At 39.5% G+C, this 16,863-nt stretch overlaps 1 protein-coding gene across 3 annotated transcripts in view; it reads left to right on the plus strand.

The window, feature by feature from the left end:
* The window catches only part of FTO (FTO alpha-ketoglutarate dependent dioxygenase), a 416,623-nt gene that overhangs the window by 117,656 nt on the left and 282,104 nt on the right, over positions 1 to 16,863 (plus strand). For all 3 annotated transcript variants that reach the window (XM_023209953.3, XM_023209954.2, XM_026456851.1), the window contains exon 3: positions 10,086 to 10,713. In XM_023209953.3, the coding sequence (XP_023065721.2) occupies positions 10,086 to 10,713 (628 nt within the window). The remainder of the gene's footprint in view (positions 1 to 10,085; positions 10,714 to 16,863) is intronic.

Consider the following 16,863-nt stretch of genomic DNA (forward strand, 5'->3'; position numbering starts at 1 on the left):
ATTCCTCATGCCCTCCCCAGTGCCATCAGAACTGACTTGTACCTCCTTGTTTTATAAATTTTGTTGAGTCTCCTTTCTTTCCAAGGTCAAGTTCAAATTCCTCAGCATATCCACCCTATGAGGCCATTGACTTTCTTGTTTTCTTTTTTTTTGAGATAGAGTCTTGCTCTGTCGCCCAGGCTGGAGTGCAGTGGTGCGATCTTGGCTCACTGCAACCTCTGTCTCCCGGGTTCAAGCGATTCTCCTGCCTCAGCCTCCTGAATAGCTGGGACTACAGGTGCATGTCACCATGCCTGGCTAATTTTTGTATTTTTAGTAGAGATGGACATGGTGAGGCTGATCTCAAACTCCTGACCTCAAGTGATCTGCCTGCCTCGGCCTCCCAAAGGGCTGGGATTACAGGTGTGAACCACCACACCTGGCTGCCATTGACTTTCTGACCCTAAACTAACCTCTCTGGTGTAATCTCATTCCATGGCCTAAAATGGCACCCAACCATAAACTCTCATCATAGGGAGTTCTTGGTTCCACCCTGACTCTGCTGTGCCCTCTTATCCTTCCTTGCCTTTGTGCCCACTAGTACTCTCTTCCTTTTTCTGTCTGGTAAGCATCTACTCTTAAAGACTTTACTTAAACACTACATATTCTGTGAAGCCTTCAGAAAATCCCTTTTGTTCTAAAATGTATGCAAAATCTCACTGCTTCTCACCACCTCTGCTGCTTACACCGTGGCCAAAACTGCCATCATCTCTGTTGCAACAGCCTCCTGACTGGTTCTGCCTCCTTCCCCCGGTCTAGTTGATTTTAACACGGCATCCGGAGTGATCTTTTGAAAACATAAATCAGCTTGTTACGCTTTCTTACTCAAAGTCCTTGAATAGCTTCCCATCAGCCCAGGACCTGACATGCTCCCACAAAGCTCTACATGCTTGGGTTCCTAACTGCTTCCCTCACCTCATTTCCTGATCCTGCCCACTCCCCACCCTCCTCACACTTTTATTACTATTCTGGCACTTTACTCTTCCTGGAATAAACCAAGCTCACTCCTACCCCAAGGCCTTTGCAGTGAATGTTCTTTCAACCTGGAACTTTCTTATCTCCCCAGGCATCTGCAGAGATTGTATCCTTATTTCTTGCTTTCTTCTGCTCTGATGTCACTGTATCTAGAGGCCTTCCCTCACCACCCTGTGTAAAATAGGCATACTTACCCCAGCACTCCCTATCCTACTTTCTTGGCTTTATTTTTCCCCATAGACTAATCATCATCTAAAATACCATATATTTTATTTATTTATATTCTTATTGTGTGGCTTAGCATACTAGAACATGAGCTTCTAGAGAGAAAATAGACGTTTTGCTGTCTTCCATGTTCTCAGCACCCAAGTACTTTGCAAATAGTAAGTGCTCAATACATATGTATTCAGTACCTAAGGGTTTTCCAGCTTTTCCTTCCTAATTATTCTCTGCTCCCATAGCAGTATACTCACACTTCTATTGTAGTAGGTTCTTCTCTTTTTGTTTCCATTTTAGTCTCTACTGTTAAATTATGAGATGCTGTCAAATAGGACCTATCTTCTTTCAATCCTTATATGTCTGGCACTTTATACAGTACCTGGTACGTAGCAAGTATTTGGGAAATATTAAGTAAACAAAATGAAATGAAGTATTGAATGAATGAATGAATGAATGAACGAGAATCTCTGTGTCATTTTGTAGCAAGCACATGTTACCTCAAGTCTTGTGATAGCTGTGGCAGAGTCTGAGCAGTGACTCCAGAATTGTATCCCTTCTGGGGCTCTAGTTTGCATCATGCAGACAGAGTCTGGGTCAGATGAGTGTTTAGCCCATTAGTCATCGGACAGCTGCCAAGTTGCAAGCATTTTACAACAAAAATTGTATAGAAAATGAGTGATAGGGTGCGAATTGCTGAGTGCAAAATAGAGTTAGGGGCAAAATCTATTAACAGCTAGATTAGAAATACACTCCTCTAAAATCAGAATATTCTGGCACTTTTAAGTGAAGGGCATTTCCCAAGTCACTTGAAGATTTAAAATTTTTTTTCTCTCTACCCAAGGTTGAGTTCCACTGGGCTTCATTTAAGTGAGCCTCTGGTAAACTGGTATCTTACTCATTTAAAACCATGTCTGACTTCTCTGTCTGATGAAATCTTTCAGAAGCATCTCTTGATATGGGAGGAAAAGGTAGAATTTTTATATAATCGCTTAAAATAGACAGAAAATGAAGCCTGATCTCCAGAGAGCTTAGCTTTCCACATCTTTCAGCCATTGACAAAGGCCTGGCATGCTGGCATTTTATATCTAAAGTACCTTTCCAAATACTTATTAAACTATATAATCATCATTTATGCCACAGGATCATTTGTGGATCTCAAGAAATACAGTATGTGACCAGACAACTACTAATATAAATTTCATGACTCATTGGAAAAAACTCTAATGGGATTAAATGAAAAAAAGTCTAGCATATTTGAAAATCTGCCAACAGCTGTTCCAAATTATTTGTGATATCTGATGTTCTACATGTACCTGTCCAAAATGGAAAGTGAACTTATTTGTTTGACAGAATGAATTAATATTAAGTTACTTAATGTTCACTTATTCTCCAAAGTTACTTATTCTTTTTTTTTTTTTTTAAAGAAAAATTGAACAAATGCTACGTAGTACGTTTATGTGTCAGGCACTAATTTAATTACTTTATAAACAATAAAAGAAGGCATTTAGGTTGGGATTTTTTTTTCTCTTACATTTTCTTTGAGATAGTGACAAAATTAGCCAGTTATTATTATTTGTTTTCACTGTGGCACAGTGAAAATTCCTCAGTCTTGAACAACAGATTTAAATAGGACCAGAAGTTCTCTTGAAGATTTTTGACCATTTAGAGCCATCAGAAAGAATCTCTTGGCAAATATAAGAAATGTCATGAAAATTAAGAAGTTTTTTAGTGCAGCATCTTTGCTCTGATTTTTTTGATTAAAAATATTTTACACTTATTTTGGGAAATTTGAAAATAATATAGATGTCTAAAGAAGAAAATTAAAATAATGCTCAAGTACGTTACTCAGGGATAACCACCATAAACTTTTGGCTATCTTTTTCTCCAAGTTTTTTTTTTTTTCTGTGAGCCTTTACAGTAATGTACTGTTTTTCTTTTAATGAAACTGAGATCCTCTTGTCTGACTATCTTGTTACTAACTTCTTCTATGACTCTAGTTTCCTACTGACTTTCAAACAGTTAAGTTTGTTACTTTAATATTCCATCATGTGGTTGTACCATTTTCCCTTCTAATCCCTTCTTGGGCATTTCGGTGATTTTCAGTTTTTAATTATTATCAATAATTATCAAGTGCTGTGGCTATAACGGGTACTAATGCTATTTTCTTGTTCTTTTTTTTTTTTTTTTTCTTATAATCTTGTGTGTTTAATAACTTCCTTATGACAAATTCCTAAAAGTAGAATAACTGCATGAAAAGACACGGGCATATTTAGGTTCTGAAAGATCTTGTCCAATTGGCCTTAAGCAATGTTGTAATAATTTGCATTCCTAATTGCTCACTATCAGAATATTGAATTTTGCCATTATCAACAATATGTATTACTATTATAAAATGTTTTAATGCAAATTTGATAGACAGTAACTAATTTAAGTATAATATAATACCAATTATATATTTTCCAACTTTGATACAGTTAATATTTATTTATCTATCTATCTTTGAGATGGGGTCTCACTCTGTGGCCCAGGCTTAGGCTTACTGCAGCTTCCACCTCCTGGACTCAAGCCATCCTTCCACCTCAGCCCCCCAAGTAGCTGGAACTAGAAGTGCATGTCACCACACCCGGATAAGTTTTTTGTATTGTTAGTAGAGAGGGGGTTTCACCTTGTTGCCCAGGCTAGTCTCGAGCTCCTGAGCTGACGCAATACACCTGCCTGAGCCTCCCAAAGTGCTGGGATTACAGGTGTGAGCCACCGCACCCAGGCAATTAATTTTTTTATGTGCTAAGAGGCTTCTCTATTAATTTGCTTGTGAATGTGTGTGTGTGTGGATTTAAATTTTTAATGGTTCTGCATTAATGGTTCTATGTTCCTGCCATATAGGTTGTACTTTTGTTTCCAGTTTGTTTGCCTTTTATTTTTATGATTTGTTTTATACAAAAATTTAAAATATCAGATATTCACATCTATCAATCTTCTTTTTTAAAAAGTTTATTGATTAACTGTATATGTGTATAATTTACATACCATAAAACGCACCTTTTAAAATTGTATAATTCATTGATTTTGGTAAATTTCCAGAGGCATACAACCATCATCACAGTAGTTTTAGAACATTTTTAGCACCCCAAAAAGATCTCTCATGCCTCTTTACATTAAGTTTTCTTTCCTACCCCAGCCAAGATCTCCACTCATCTGCTTCAGTCTTTTAAAGCTTTTATTCTTAGAAAGGAGTCTTGAGCACTTATGTGGAACCAAGTGCTGTGGCTATAACGGGTACTAATGCTATTTTCTTGTTCTTTTTTTTTTTTTTTTTTGAGACGGAGTCTCACTCTGTCACCCAGGCTGGAGTGCAGTGGTGCGATCTGGGCTCACTGTGACCTCTACCTCCCGGGTTCAAGTGATTCTCCTGCTTCAGCCTCCTGAGTAGCTGGGATTACAGACGCGTGCCACCACACCCAGCTAATTTTTGTATTTTTAGTAGAAACGGGGTTTTACCTTGTTGGCCAGGCTGGTCTCGAGCTCCTGACATAAGGTGATCCACCTGCCTCAGCCTCCCAAAGTGCTGGGATTACAGGCGTGAGCCACTGCTCCTGGCCACTCACACTGTCTTCTTTTAGGAGCTTGTGATCTTACAGGACAGATTATTAAACAAATAATAGTTTAAATAAATATAGTTACAAATAGATAAGTGCTATGAAAGAGAAGTAAAGTGTGTGGCGTGATAACAGAGGACACCTATTTGAGGGTGGAGATTCAGGAAAGGTTTCTATGAGAAAATGACCCAGGGATGGGAAGGACCATCTAGGTGTGGAGTTGGGGGAAGAGCCTTGGGGAAGTACTTAAGAGCTAGACACTTGAGGACTACAGGAATAGAAGCACTTATGGTCAGAGAGAAAAGGGACATGATCTAAGTGGAAAAAAATGGAATATTTTCCCATGCCATTATTTTCTTTTTATGCTGTTTTTTATGTCAAGGTATTTACAGATGATATTTATGCGGTTTTATGGCTTTCCTGGTCCATAGGGTTATAATTTCCCTGTATTAAATAGATCTTATATAGTGTTGAGACCCAGTGTATGTTGAACAAGGGCAGCAAGATTTCAATGGGGGGAGGGCAGGCGTTTGTGCATATGAGTGCATTATTTTCAGTGTTTCTTTCTTAGTCCCAGAGGGGAGTGTGTTCAGAAACAGAGTTCTTTGGAATTACCATACTTTTCTTTATTATTTTATACTAAAGACCATTCAGAGAGTACTGGAGGTGTTAAGACAGTGTGAAGAAATTACCTTCTTCATCACTTCTTCATCATTGCTTTGAGTATACTGGGGCCTCAGGGACTTGCTTAGAAAGTAACCAGTATAGTGATAGAATTAGAATTACTGCTCATGGCTCCAGAATATTTGGTCTCTGCCTACAGGATTGCATTGCTTTCTTCATAAGCTATGTAAATAGAAAGTACGATATCACTGTTTCTGTTTTCCAATGGGGATAACTGAAATATGGAAACTCTAAATCCTTAATGGATCCCTGACAGTCTCAATGACAGTCCGTAGTGGTATGCCACATGACTCCTTTCTTTGTCACTTTCAGTTCATGGTCAACACCTCAAATAGGCATTTTGAGAAGCAGAGCAGTCCTACCACACTTGCCTAGTAAAGTCATTTTTTCACATTCAAACTTGACTCATTCATTTTTCTTACGTGTACTTCCTCCCACTTTCTTCGTGTCTTCTATAATATCTCCTGCACTCTGCCTCAGTCAGAACAGGCTGGATTATGATATAGTAACTGATAACTCTCAAATCTCAGTGGCTCCACACAATGATATTTCTTGTCCATTTTATGTATCATTTGTGGGTTGGCACAGAGTCACTACCCATTAAAGTAGCTCAGAGATCCAAGCAGCCACCAGCTGGTTGCTGTGGCAGAGGGGTGCAGAGTATGCTGGAGGGTCTTGCAATGACAATGACATGTTCCAGGCTGGAAGGATGACCATCATTTTTCACTGGACAGAAGTAATCCCATGTTTCATCTATCATGAGGGGGCCAGGAAGTGTAATTTTATACTGGGCCCAAAAAGCTGGGTAGCAGGGGAGGAATCCAGAACTATTTAGCAAACAGCTCTAGTGACCAGCATGCATTCTTAGCTAGTGATTTCACCTTAACTTCACTGAGAAAGTCAGAGCTTTCTGTAACCACCACCCCTCCAAAAGAAACCCTAGAACTTACTCATCTGCCTACTATTATTACATTTATCATCCTATCTGAATTCATACCTTCCTTCTCCTTCTAGCCCATTCCAATATAAGAAGTATCTTCTCTCCTATCCAAATATTTTTGATCACATACTGCTATCAGTAGATAAGCACATATAGTGATGTCTTAGAGAATGTTTAACAAGTGGCCTGTAGGGGAAGAGAACCAGCCTTGCTTTTTAGTGTTTTTTGATTTCCGCAGTGTAAATACTCTCACTGTGGACAGTTTCAAGCCACCATCATGGTGTTACTGAATGCCTGATTAGAAAGAGATGTACACAGTGAGCTCTCATGAGCCGGTGTGGAGTGACTCCAGCACACCACCGGTAGTGTGCTGGTAGTAGTACTTACGTACTTGTGTCTGTTTTATAATAATATTCATATTAAACCTATTTGTGTGTGTGTATATATATATATATGCATACATGTTTTAAGAATGCTTGATTTCTTTTATTTTATATTAAAAATAAAGCAGTCCTATCTCTCCCGTGTGCCCCACCACTCTACCAGATTGCCTTACAAATCCCTATATACCTGACTTGGGGGCTACTGCTCTAGACACTCAAGGTCTCCACTTCTTTGGTTATTCACTCTCTCTGCATCATCAGCCTCTTTCTCTTGTATCATTCTTGTGAGTGTACTGAGAAACTCTAGTATTCTCTAGCATCTTCCATCATTAGAGATTGTCGCTTAGTCTAGTCTTCTCCTTTATCCAAAGCTCCATTTGTCTACTCCCCTTCATAGCAGAACCATTCAGAGACATCTCTACATGCCATTTCACTTCCTCCTTTTTCATTCCGTCTTCGCCTACTCCAATCTGACTTCCACACCCAGCTCTCTACTGAGATTGCTCTTGTCATTGTCATAAGTGATTTCCATGCTGCCAAATCTACTGGATCATCTGGCATCATCTCACTTGGCCCCTCAGTGTCAGGTGACATAGTTGACTACCCCATCCTTCTAGAAATGCTCTCCTCTTGTAGCTTCTGCATTAATACACTCTGCTGGTTTTCTGCTGGTTCTCCTTTGTTGAGGCTTCTGCTGTGACTCAGGAAATAGCTTTGGTTTCCTTTTGATATTTTTACTCTTTCCCTAGGTGATCTCATTCATTTCTAGGCCTTTAAAACCAAGCTGTGTGCTGATCACTCCCGCATTGCATTCCTCTGCCTTCCTTTCTCTTCTGAGCTCCAGATGTGCACATCTAATTCCCCCCCATATTTTCACCTGGAAGTTTCATAGGTGTCTTCAAGACTGCAGCTCCAGAGTGAACGCTTCATTTCCCCCTTCTTTCTACTATTTCTCTTTTTTTCAGTTTTCCTTATTTCACAAAATAGCAAATTACTTATTTAGTTGTTAAATCCAGAAATCTGGAATGTATCCTTAACTTCTATCCTGAGCAACAGGGAGAAACCCCGTCTCTACTGAAAATACAAAATTAGCCGGGTGTGGTGGTGCATGCCTGTCATCTCAGCTACTCAGGAGGCTGAGGCAGGAGAATCGCTTGAACCCGGGAGGCACAGGTTGCAGTGAGCCGAGATCATGCCATTGCATTCTAGCCTGGGCAACAAGAGTGAAACGCCATCTCAAGAAAAACCAAAAAACCCCAAAAGACTTCTGTCTTTTTTTATCCCTTACATCTAATCCATAAACACATCCTTTTGTTCTACCTACAGCATATGTATTTCATCTGTCCACTTATCTCTGCCTCTATTTTAGTCCAGACCATCATCACTTTTCTCCCAGATGATTGTAATAGCACATTCCACGCTCACATGTGCCTCTTTCCAATCCATGCCTGATATTATAACTAAGAGCGATTTGTATAAGATGTAAATCAAGTTATTTTTCTCCCTTCTACATCCTCCAGTGCATCTAGAGTTAGCTCCAGATTCCTTACCATGACCTCTAAGGGTGTGTGTGATCTGGCCTCTGCCTTCCTCTGCCTCCTCATCACACATCACTCTGTCTTTGGCTCTTGTGCTCTAGTAAAACAAGCCTTTTTTTTGGTCCCTAGAATAGATTGGTCTTTTTCCTGAGTGCCTTTGTCTTCTTTGGTCTCTCTTTCTGGGAAGCATTTTCTCTGACTTGTCATATTTCTGGTACCTTCTTTTCCTGAAGATCTCAGCTTAAATCCTGTCTCTTTAGAGAATTCTTCCTGCTCTAATAAGATTTCCTACTGGTTTGTTTCTGTCTTAGTACTGAATACAATTTGGGGTTGCTTTTCTTTCTTTATTTACTTGATTTGGTAGAAAGCTTTGTGAGAGCAGAGACCTTATTTCCACCTGGTGGTAGGTGCTCAATAAACAGATGTTGCATGAAAAAAAAATGTATGGAAGATTACTGGACTTGCCCTGTCTATCATATGAATGGTAATTACTGAATGAAGACAGAGAAGGAAGGTATCTTAACAATTGTGGGCAGCTCAATACAGGGAGGACAGGTTAGTGTGTTGATCATGTCTGACTGTTTCTTTAAGACAGCCTAAAACTAGGAAGGAACAGATCCAATCAAACGTTACAGAGGTAAATGTAAAATCCTGTGATTTGGTTACAGATAAATCAGTTGCATTATACAGAATCAGGAAACTCCAGCCTGACGCCGATTCACATGTCAAGTCCTAAGGAAAGTGGTAGCCGAAAAGCTAATGCCGCCCTAACCTACATTAATCATTCCATGTATTTCTTCATTAGGGGAGGGAATTGGCTAATATTACTCTTCTCCAGTGACACCAGTAGAATTATTAGAACTTTCAAAAAGAAAAAATTATTAGAACTTCTAGAATTGCAATGTAATAACACCTCATTCATCCATCCACAAATCCATTTATTTCATTCCTTTACCATTTACTGAGTAAATTCTGGGCACTTGTATTATAGTCATGAGCAAAATTACCATGACTTTTGTGTTCATAGAACTTAATGTCTGACTCCTGAAGAGAAGTGAGTTCTCTTTTTGTGAAAGTGTTAAGCAGAAATCAGTTTGTCATTTATTGAGAGACAATGCATACTCATGGTTAAGAACTCATGCCCTGGAAGCCAGGGGTTGGTGTCCGGGGGTTTTAAATTCCAGCTCCAATATTTGCCAGCTGTGTGACTTTGGGCAAATTAATGTCTTTGGTCAAATTAATGTCTCTCTGTTTCAGTGGCCTTATCTATAAACTTGAGATAATAATGCTATGCATAGAGTTAAAATGAGCTAATGCTCACAAGTAATTTACAATTTTACCTGGTACGTAGTAAGCGCTTAATAAATATTTTAGATAATAAGCAGTTAATAAAATGGCGTTGAGATTTAGGGTGAGAAAAAGTGGTCACAGAGTAATTCTGGTGTATCAGGACCCACATTATTATTTTTTGTTTTTTATTAAAGATTGTTAGTAATTTGAGTTTGAACTTGAAAATCTTGACTGTAGAGTTTGATGACATTTGTTTTATTTGGTTTTCTGTTTTGGGCTAGGAAGATGTGACTCCTGTTTAGAAATAACCACCAGGTAGTCCCCCAACAACTCCCCAAATGCTTACAAAGAAACACACCTTTGGAAATAATACAATTGTAACTATACATCAACGTCTGTTTTTGCTTTGGTTTTGTTTTAGTGGCAGCTGAAATATCCCAAACTGATTCTCCGAGAAGCCAGCAGTGTATCTGAGGAGCTCCATAAAGAGGTTCAAGAAGCCTTTCTCACACTGCACAAGCATGGCTGCTTATTTCGGGACCTGGTTAGGATCCAAGGCAAAGATCTGCTCACTCCGGTATCTCGCATCCTCATTGGTAATCCAGGCTGTACCTACAAGTACCTGAACACCAGGCTCTTCACGGTCCCCTGGCCAGTGAAAGGGTCTAATATAAAATACCCCGAGGCTGAAATAGCCGCTGCTTGTGAGACCTTCCTCAAGCTCAATGACTACCTGCAGATAGAAACCATCCAGGCTTTGGAAGAACTTGCTGCCAAAGAGAAGGCTAATGAGGATGCTGTGCCATTGTGTATGTCTGCCGATTTCCCCAGGGTTGGGATGGGGTCATCCTACGATGGACACGATGAAGTGGACATTAAGAGCAGAGCAGCATACAACGTAACTTTGCTGAATTTCATGGATCCTCAGAAAATGCCATACCTGAAAGAGGAACCTTATTTTGGCATGGGGAAAATGGCAGTGAGCTGGCATCATGATGAAAATCTGGTGGACAGGTCAGCGGTGGCAGTGTACAGTTATAGCTGTGAAGGTACAGTCTGCTCTGCGAAAAAGCAGCCCTGTGTGTGATAATATGACCCGAGTTGTTTAGGCTCTGGAGATTCACACATACACAAACATGTTTGCATGTGTGCTTGCGTGTGTACATGCACATGCCTTGTGTGTGTATCATGTGTACTTCTTAGTCTTGTCACATCCGTATGACTGCAGAATATGCCTCTTTCTCATCTAGCCATGCTAGCTGGCTCATCGTTATACTGTACTCAGAATATTTTCGCACGTAAGCACTACTGTCATTTGTCTCTCGTGTGCCCAGGAGAGCAGCCTCTTGGTTTCATACAGCCAACTGTCTTTCTCTACAGCTCAGAGGAGATTGTACAGTTGCTATAATTAACTTGCTGATAAAGAGCTGGGAAAACAAAAATCTGTCAAATCTTTCCAGGTTCCCACAGGTGCACATTTCCAGACTTGCCAAAATATTTTATTATGGTTGACATCACTATCTTGATGGGTGTGATTTGTCAAATATGGACTTGTTCTTGGCTTCATACAGTTTGTAACTACTGTCCTTCCTTGCCAGAAGCAGTTGAGGTAGGTTTTGTAAGCAGACAGTCCGCCATTTTCAGGAAACCCCCTAGCCCTCTACCCAGTTCTGCAGTTTTAGACCTTGTTGGGTGGCTGTGGTAGACTTGTTCTTGCATTTTCTGATATATAATCCCCTTGAAACAGAGATCATAGCCTACCTCTTAGTAGCCCACCCAAATTTCTCTTCTTCTATTATTGTTTCTGTGTGTTTATGGCCCTCATTGTTCCTTAGAATAGAATTACAAAAATGGTAGTTGAACAGATCGAGGAGAGCATGACCTCTGTTGACTTTCTTTTGTGCCTGATTATTTGGCAAAGGAATACAAGACATAGTATTAGCTCTCCTGTCTGATTTACTGAAAGATGTTTGGAAAACCAGAATTCTGGATATCCCATCAGGGAATGACTGGAACTTTCAAGGGTCATTATTTTCTGACAACTCTAGTTATTTGACTGCATTTTTGTTATTGCTATTTGTTTTTTTGTTTGCTAAAATGACTGTTTTGGAAAAGAGATTTAAGAAAAAAAGATCTTTAAAGTACTCTTTAAATTTCTTACAATTTCCCAGTCTCAAAAATTTCCTCAGAACTACTCATTTTTTCTAACTTTACCTTGTGTCTTCAGTCTGAAACAAGGAACAAGTTCAGCGTTTGGAAATTTCACCACTTTCTCTGGCATCTCAAATAATGATGCTGACCTAAGAAAATCGCTTAAAGGGATTTAATGCTGTCCTAATGGAAAGAACTGAGATCCTCTGATCTTTAATAAGGACTTGCCAGGGATTTAAGAACTATCACATCCAAGAACTCTGATGTGAACGAACAATGGAGTTAGTTTCTTTCTTAAGGAGACAACTCTCCAAACCTGAAGCAGTGGTATGTGATAGTACAAAGCTCTACAAAGATGTCTTTGTGCTCCCAATTACTCTCAGCCCTCCAGTTTAATAGTCCTATTGTACTCCCTTCGAGTGGGTGATCAAGTAGTTTTTGAAACCTAGAATATCTTTCAGAAAGGAATTTAAATGTCTAATGAATAGTTTCTATGCTCAGGAGTAATTAAGACTGATAAAGTATACAAATATAAATTACATATAAATATAGAAATGTTGGTGCTTGCAATTGTCACCCAGAAGAGACAACTGCAGACTTTGAATCTGTAAGAGCAGTGTAGAAACTCCTTTGTTCTCTTAACCTCAGCAATTCTCAGAACTCCATCTAATCATAGTAGCAATACTGGGAATGCTCATTTATTGAGCACCTACCATGTGCCACATGCTGTTATAAGCATTTTACATGCATTAACTCATTTTATCTTCCCAACAATTCAAAGAACAAAATAGTAATGAAGTACTATTGCTATCCTCATTTTACAGATGAGGAAACCGAGTCACAGAAGGTTGATTAACTTGTTCATGGTGATGCAGCAAGTAATGAGCAGAGTTAGGATTTGAGCACAAATATCCAGACTTCAGAATCTGAACACCTAAGGCTATGTGCATTATGAGCAGGTGTTTCTTATCCCAGCAGTGTAGCTGTCTCAGGGATTTTATTTTATTTTTTTACTTTTTAAATTTTTTGAGACAGAGTCTTGCTCTATCTCCCAGGCCAGAGTGCAGTGGCACAATCTTGGCTCACTGCAACCTTCGCCTCCTGGTTCAATGGATTCTCCTGCCTCAGCCTCCCGAGTAGCTGGGATGACAGGCGTGCACCACTATGCCCAGCTAATTTTTTGTAATTTTAGTAGAGATGGGGTTTCACTATGCTAGCCAGGCTGGTCTTGAACTCCTGACCTCGTGATCTGCGCACCTTGGTCTCCCAGAGTGCTGGGATTACAGGCGTGAGCCACTTCACCCGGCCAGGGACTTGGGTTTTTAAAATGTCCACCTCTGGAAAGGTTAAGGGGACGTTCCACTTGCTTTTTCTTGCAGGTCTTGGTGTCTTCCTTTTTCCAGTTTTACTTCTCACCCACATCTGCTGTAGCTTTCTAGCACATACTCTCAGATGATTGGAATGCATCAGATTATCTTATTCGATGAAACAGAACCTTTCTGTAGGTGTCTGGCTATGTGTCAGATGGTGTACAAAGCATGTGCCTTGAAACTCTGTGGTGGGTGCATGTCTTCTAAGTGACAAGTGATATCTGTTTAATTTTCTGGTCTTATAATCCTTGGCAAAATGCCAGAACTATGGTAAAGGTGGACTTGAAGAGAATCATTTGGTTTAAAACCTTGGTTGAGGTTGAGAAAGGCTTAAGGAGGTCCACAGAGAGTGGACACTTCAGAGAATTGTGTTTTTTTCTGTGTCCTTGAATTCGTTTGTCTAGACAGTATGGGAACTCCAAAGGTAAATCCGTGGCTTTCTCACTTAGAGGTAATAGGTGAGGTTAGGGGGGCTCTTTTGATTATAATTATGAAATGATGAAACATTAGATCTGAAAGAGACTTTTGAAATCACTTGATGCTAGCCTCTCATTTTACAAATGAAAACACTGAGAAGGGAAGTGGCTTGGCCAAGGTCACATTGTTACTTAGTGACAAGAGCAGGGATTTAAGTTGGAAAGTGTTCCTTGCCACTGGAGAGGTTCACGTAAAATGCATTGGGAATTCAGGTACAGAAGTGATTGCTTCCTGCTGAAATTAAATTCAGTTGAAGCTTAAGATCTTTCAAGACTCTGCTCTCAATACCTTTTCCCAGGGAAATCTTCTTGTAGATTTATAATGAGCCAGTCATCCCTCTTTGGTTTATTTTCATGAGTAGAGGTCATTGAGAAGTAATTTGTATAGGATACGTGTAATTATATACTAAATTCATTGGCTTTCACATGCCGTTCTAGTTAATAGATATCTCCAGTAGGAAGATTGAAATGGTACAAGTTTTAATCAGGAATGGCTTCGGGGAACCATATGTAAATAGGCAGAATATTTGATTTTCCTATTCCAGCTTTGCTGGCAATTGCTTGTTACTCCTAGCTATAAAAAACGAACTTTAGCATTAAAAAGGGGAAGGCATTAAAAACCCAATGTTTAATATGGTCCAGCACTTTGTTCTTTGACTGGAACACCTTCAGAAACATCACTTAGATCAACAGTAACTATTGGCTACCATTTTTGTTTCTTTGTTTGGAAGGAAACATTCTCAGTGAAATTGTCTTTCTAGAAAAGCAATTCTTAAGATTTTAAACTTGTGCCAAGTATTGCATATTCTTGACATTATTTTCCAGGCCTCCCATAAAGAGCCAGGAAGGCAGCTGGGTGTGGAGGCTCACGACTGTAATCCTAGCACTTTGGGAGGCCGAGGCGGGTGGATCATGAGGTCAGGAGTTTAAGACCAGCCTGGCCAATGTCGTGAAACCCTGTCTCTACTAGAAATCCAAAAATTAGCTGGGCGTAGTGGTGCGTACCTGTAGTCTCTGCTACTCGGGAGGCTGAGGCAGGAGAATTGCCTGAACCTGGGAGGCAGAGGTTGCAGTGAGCCGAGATTGCGCCACTGCACTCCAACCTGGGCGACAGAGCAAGATTCCGTCTCAAAAACAAACAAACAAACAAAACCCCAGGAAGGCTCACAAAAGGAAGAAGCTGATCCGTGTTTCCTGTTGAGCATGTCATGTGATAGCCTGGAAAGTAGAGACTTCGCAATAATGTTCTTGGAATTCTAGGATTTCCATTCCTGTCTTTGATTTGGGAAAAATTGCATCCCCTTAAGGATGGAAATTTGTTCCCATAATTCTTGAATCTCTATTTTAACATGACTTGCTCTATATTTCTCAGTTCATCACTGAGACCATGAAAAGCTAGTTTATAATTGCAAGTTGGAGTTTTGGAGTATTCATAAAAATGCTGTGATATTTAATGTTATCCTAGCTTCCCAGCATCCCTGTTTAAAATCTCAAAGCTTATTTGATCTAGCTTTGTTTTATTGTATCATGCTATGCCTTGTCAATGATTTTTGAAATCACGTATTCTGCTCAGTAAACCTTGTTTGGTCTTGTAAGTCACATTTTTTGGGGTGACCAGCCAGTTATTTATTTATTTAACAGTAAGGTCTCCCATGAAGAACCAAGAAGACTCACAAGAAGACCAAAGGACGGGGGGAAACTTATTTGATCTACAAAGTTACATTTTTTTGTCATGCCTATGCAACTATTTTTTCATTTAACAATAAGCATCTACTATTTGCTAGACAGTTGTGTAGATGCTGAGCATGTAGCAGTGAACAAGATGGACAAAAATCCCTGCCCTCATCGAGCTCACATTCTAGCAAGGGAAAACAGAAAATAAAAGTAGATTGTGTAACAAGGGTGAGGGATAATCTTACAATTTTAGATAGGAGAGCCAGGCAAGGCCTTGTTTAGAGGGTAACATTTAAGCAGATTGGAAGGAGAGAATGAGCCACTGAGAAATTTTAAGGGGGAGCAGATAGGGGGAAAGATAGAACATGATTGGGATGTTTCAGAAGCAACAAGTGTGGATGGAATAGAGTGAGAGAGGAAACGAAATGAAGACAAAGGGACAAGTAAATGGGTGGCAGAAGATAGGGCTTTGTCGTGTTAGAATACAAAGTAGTAGGTTTGGATTTGGAGTGAGATGGGGAGCCACTGAAGAGTAGAAGAAGGGAAGCAATATGAGAAACAGGAGAACTCACAGAGGCGACCAAAGTAATCCAGACTAGGGATATGATGGTCTAGATTAGAAGAGGCAGAGCAGGGGAGAAATGTGTAAATACCGTCCTGTAACTTTTTACCAGCAAAGAGAGTGGCAGTGTTTCAGCACCGGTGAGAAAGGATGACCAGCAGTAACGTCTCCCATTTGTCAAAAGAAGACTAAGCCTATAAGAATGGCTACATTTTCTCCCCTCTGTGAATGGCTTTATTCAGGAATAATTGACATACAATTAGCTATACATATTGAACATTTATAGTTTTATAAGTTTCAACACACCTGTGAAACTATCCCCACTATCAAGATAATGAACATACCCATTATTTCAGAAGTTTTCTTGTGTCACTTTGCAATTCCTCTTCTTAACAGATCTATTTTCTTTTTTTATTGTTTTTTATTTGTTTGTAGAGACTGGGTCTCAATAGCTTTCCCAGGCTGGTCTTGAAATCCTGGCCTGAAGAGATCCTCCTTGCTCAGCCTTCCAAAGAGCTGGAATTACAGATGTGAGCCACAGATTCAGCCTGGATTTGTTTTCTGTCACTGGATGAGTTGGCATTTCCTAGAATTTTAAACAGATGGAATTATATATGTGCACTTTTTTTTTGTCTGGATTCTTTAACTTAGCATAGTTATTTTGAGATTCATCCATGTTGTTATGTATATCAATAGCTCATTCCCTTTTATCCTTTTTTATTGCAATAAAATATACATAAAATTAAGCATTATAACCATATTAACTGTACAGTTGAGTGGCATTAAGCATCATCCCACACCGAATCTCTGTACCCATTTAAACAATTACTCCCCATTTCTCCTTCCCCATTTCCTGGTAACCACTGTTCTGCTTTCTGTCTATATTATATTTGACTATTCTAGGTACCTCGTATAAGTGGAATCATACGATATTTGACCTTTTGTGTCTAGATTATTGATATGGTT

The sequence above is a fragment of the Piliocolobus tephrosceles genome, chromosome 17 (assembly GCF_002776525.5).
Source record: "Piliocolobus tephrosceles isolate RC106 chromosome 17, ASM277652v3, whole genome shotgun sequence".
Taxonomy (NCBI): Eukaryota; Metazoa; Chordata; class Mammalia; order Primates; family Cercopithecidae; genus Piliocolobus; species Piliocolobus tephrosceles.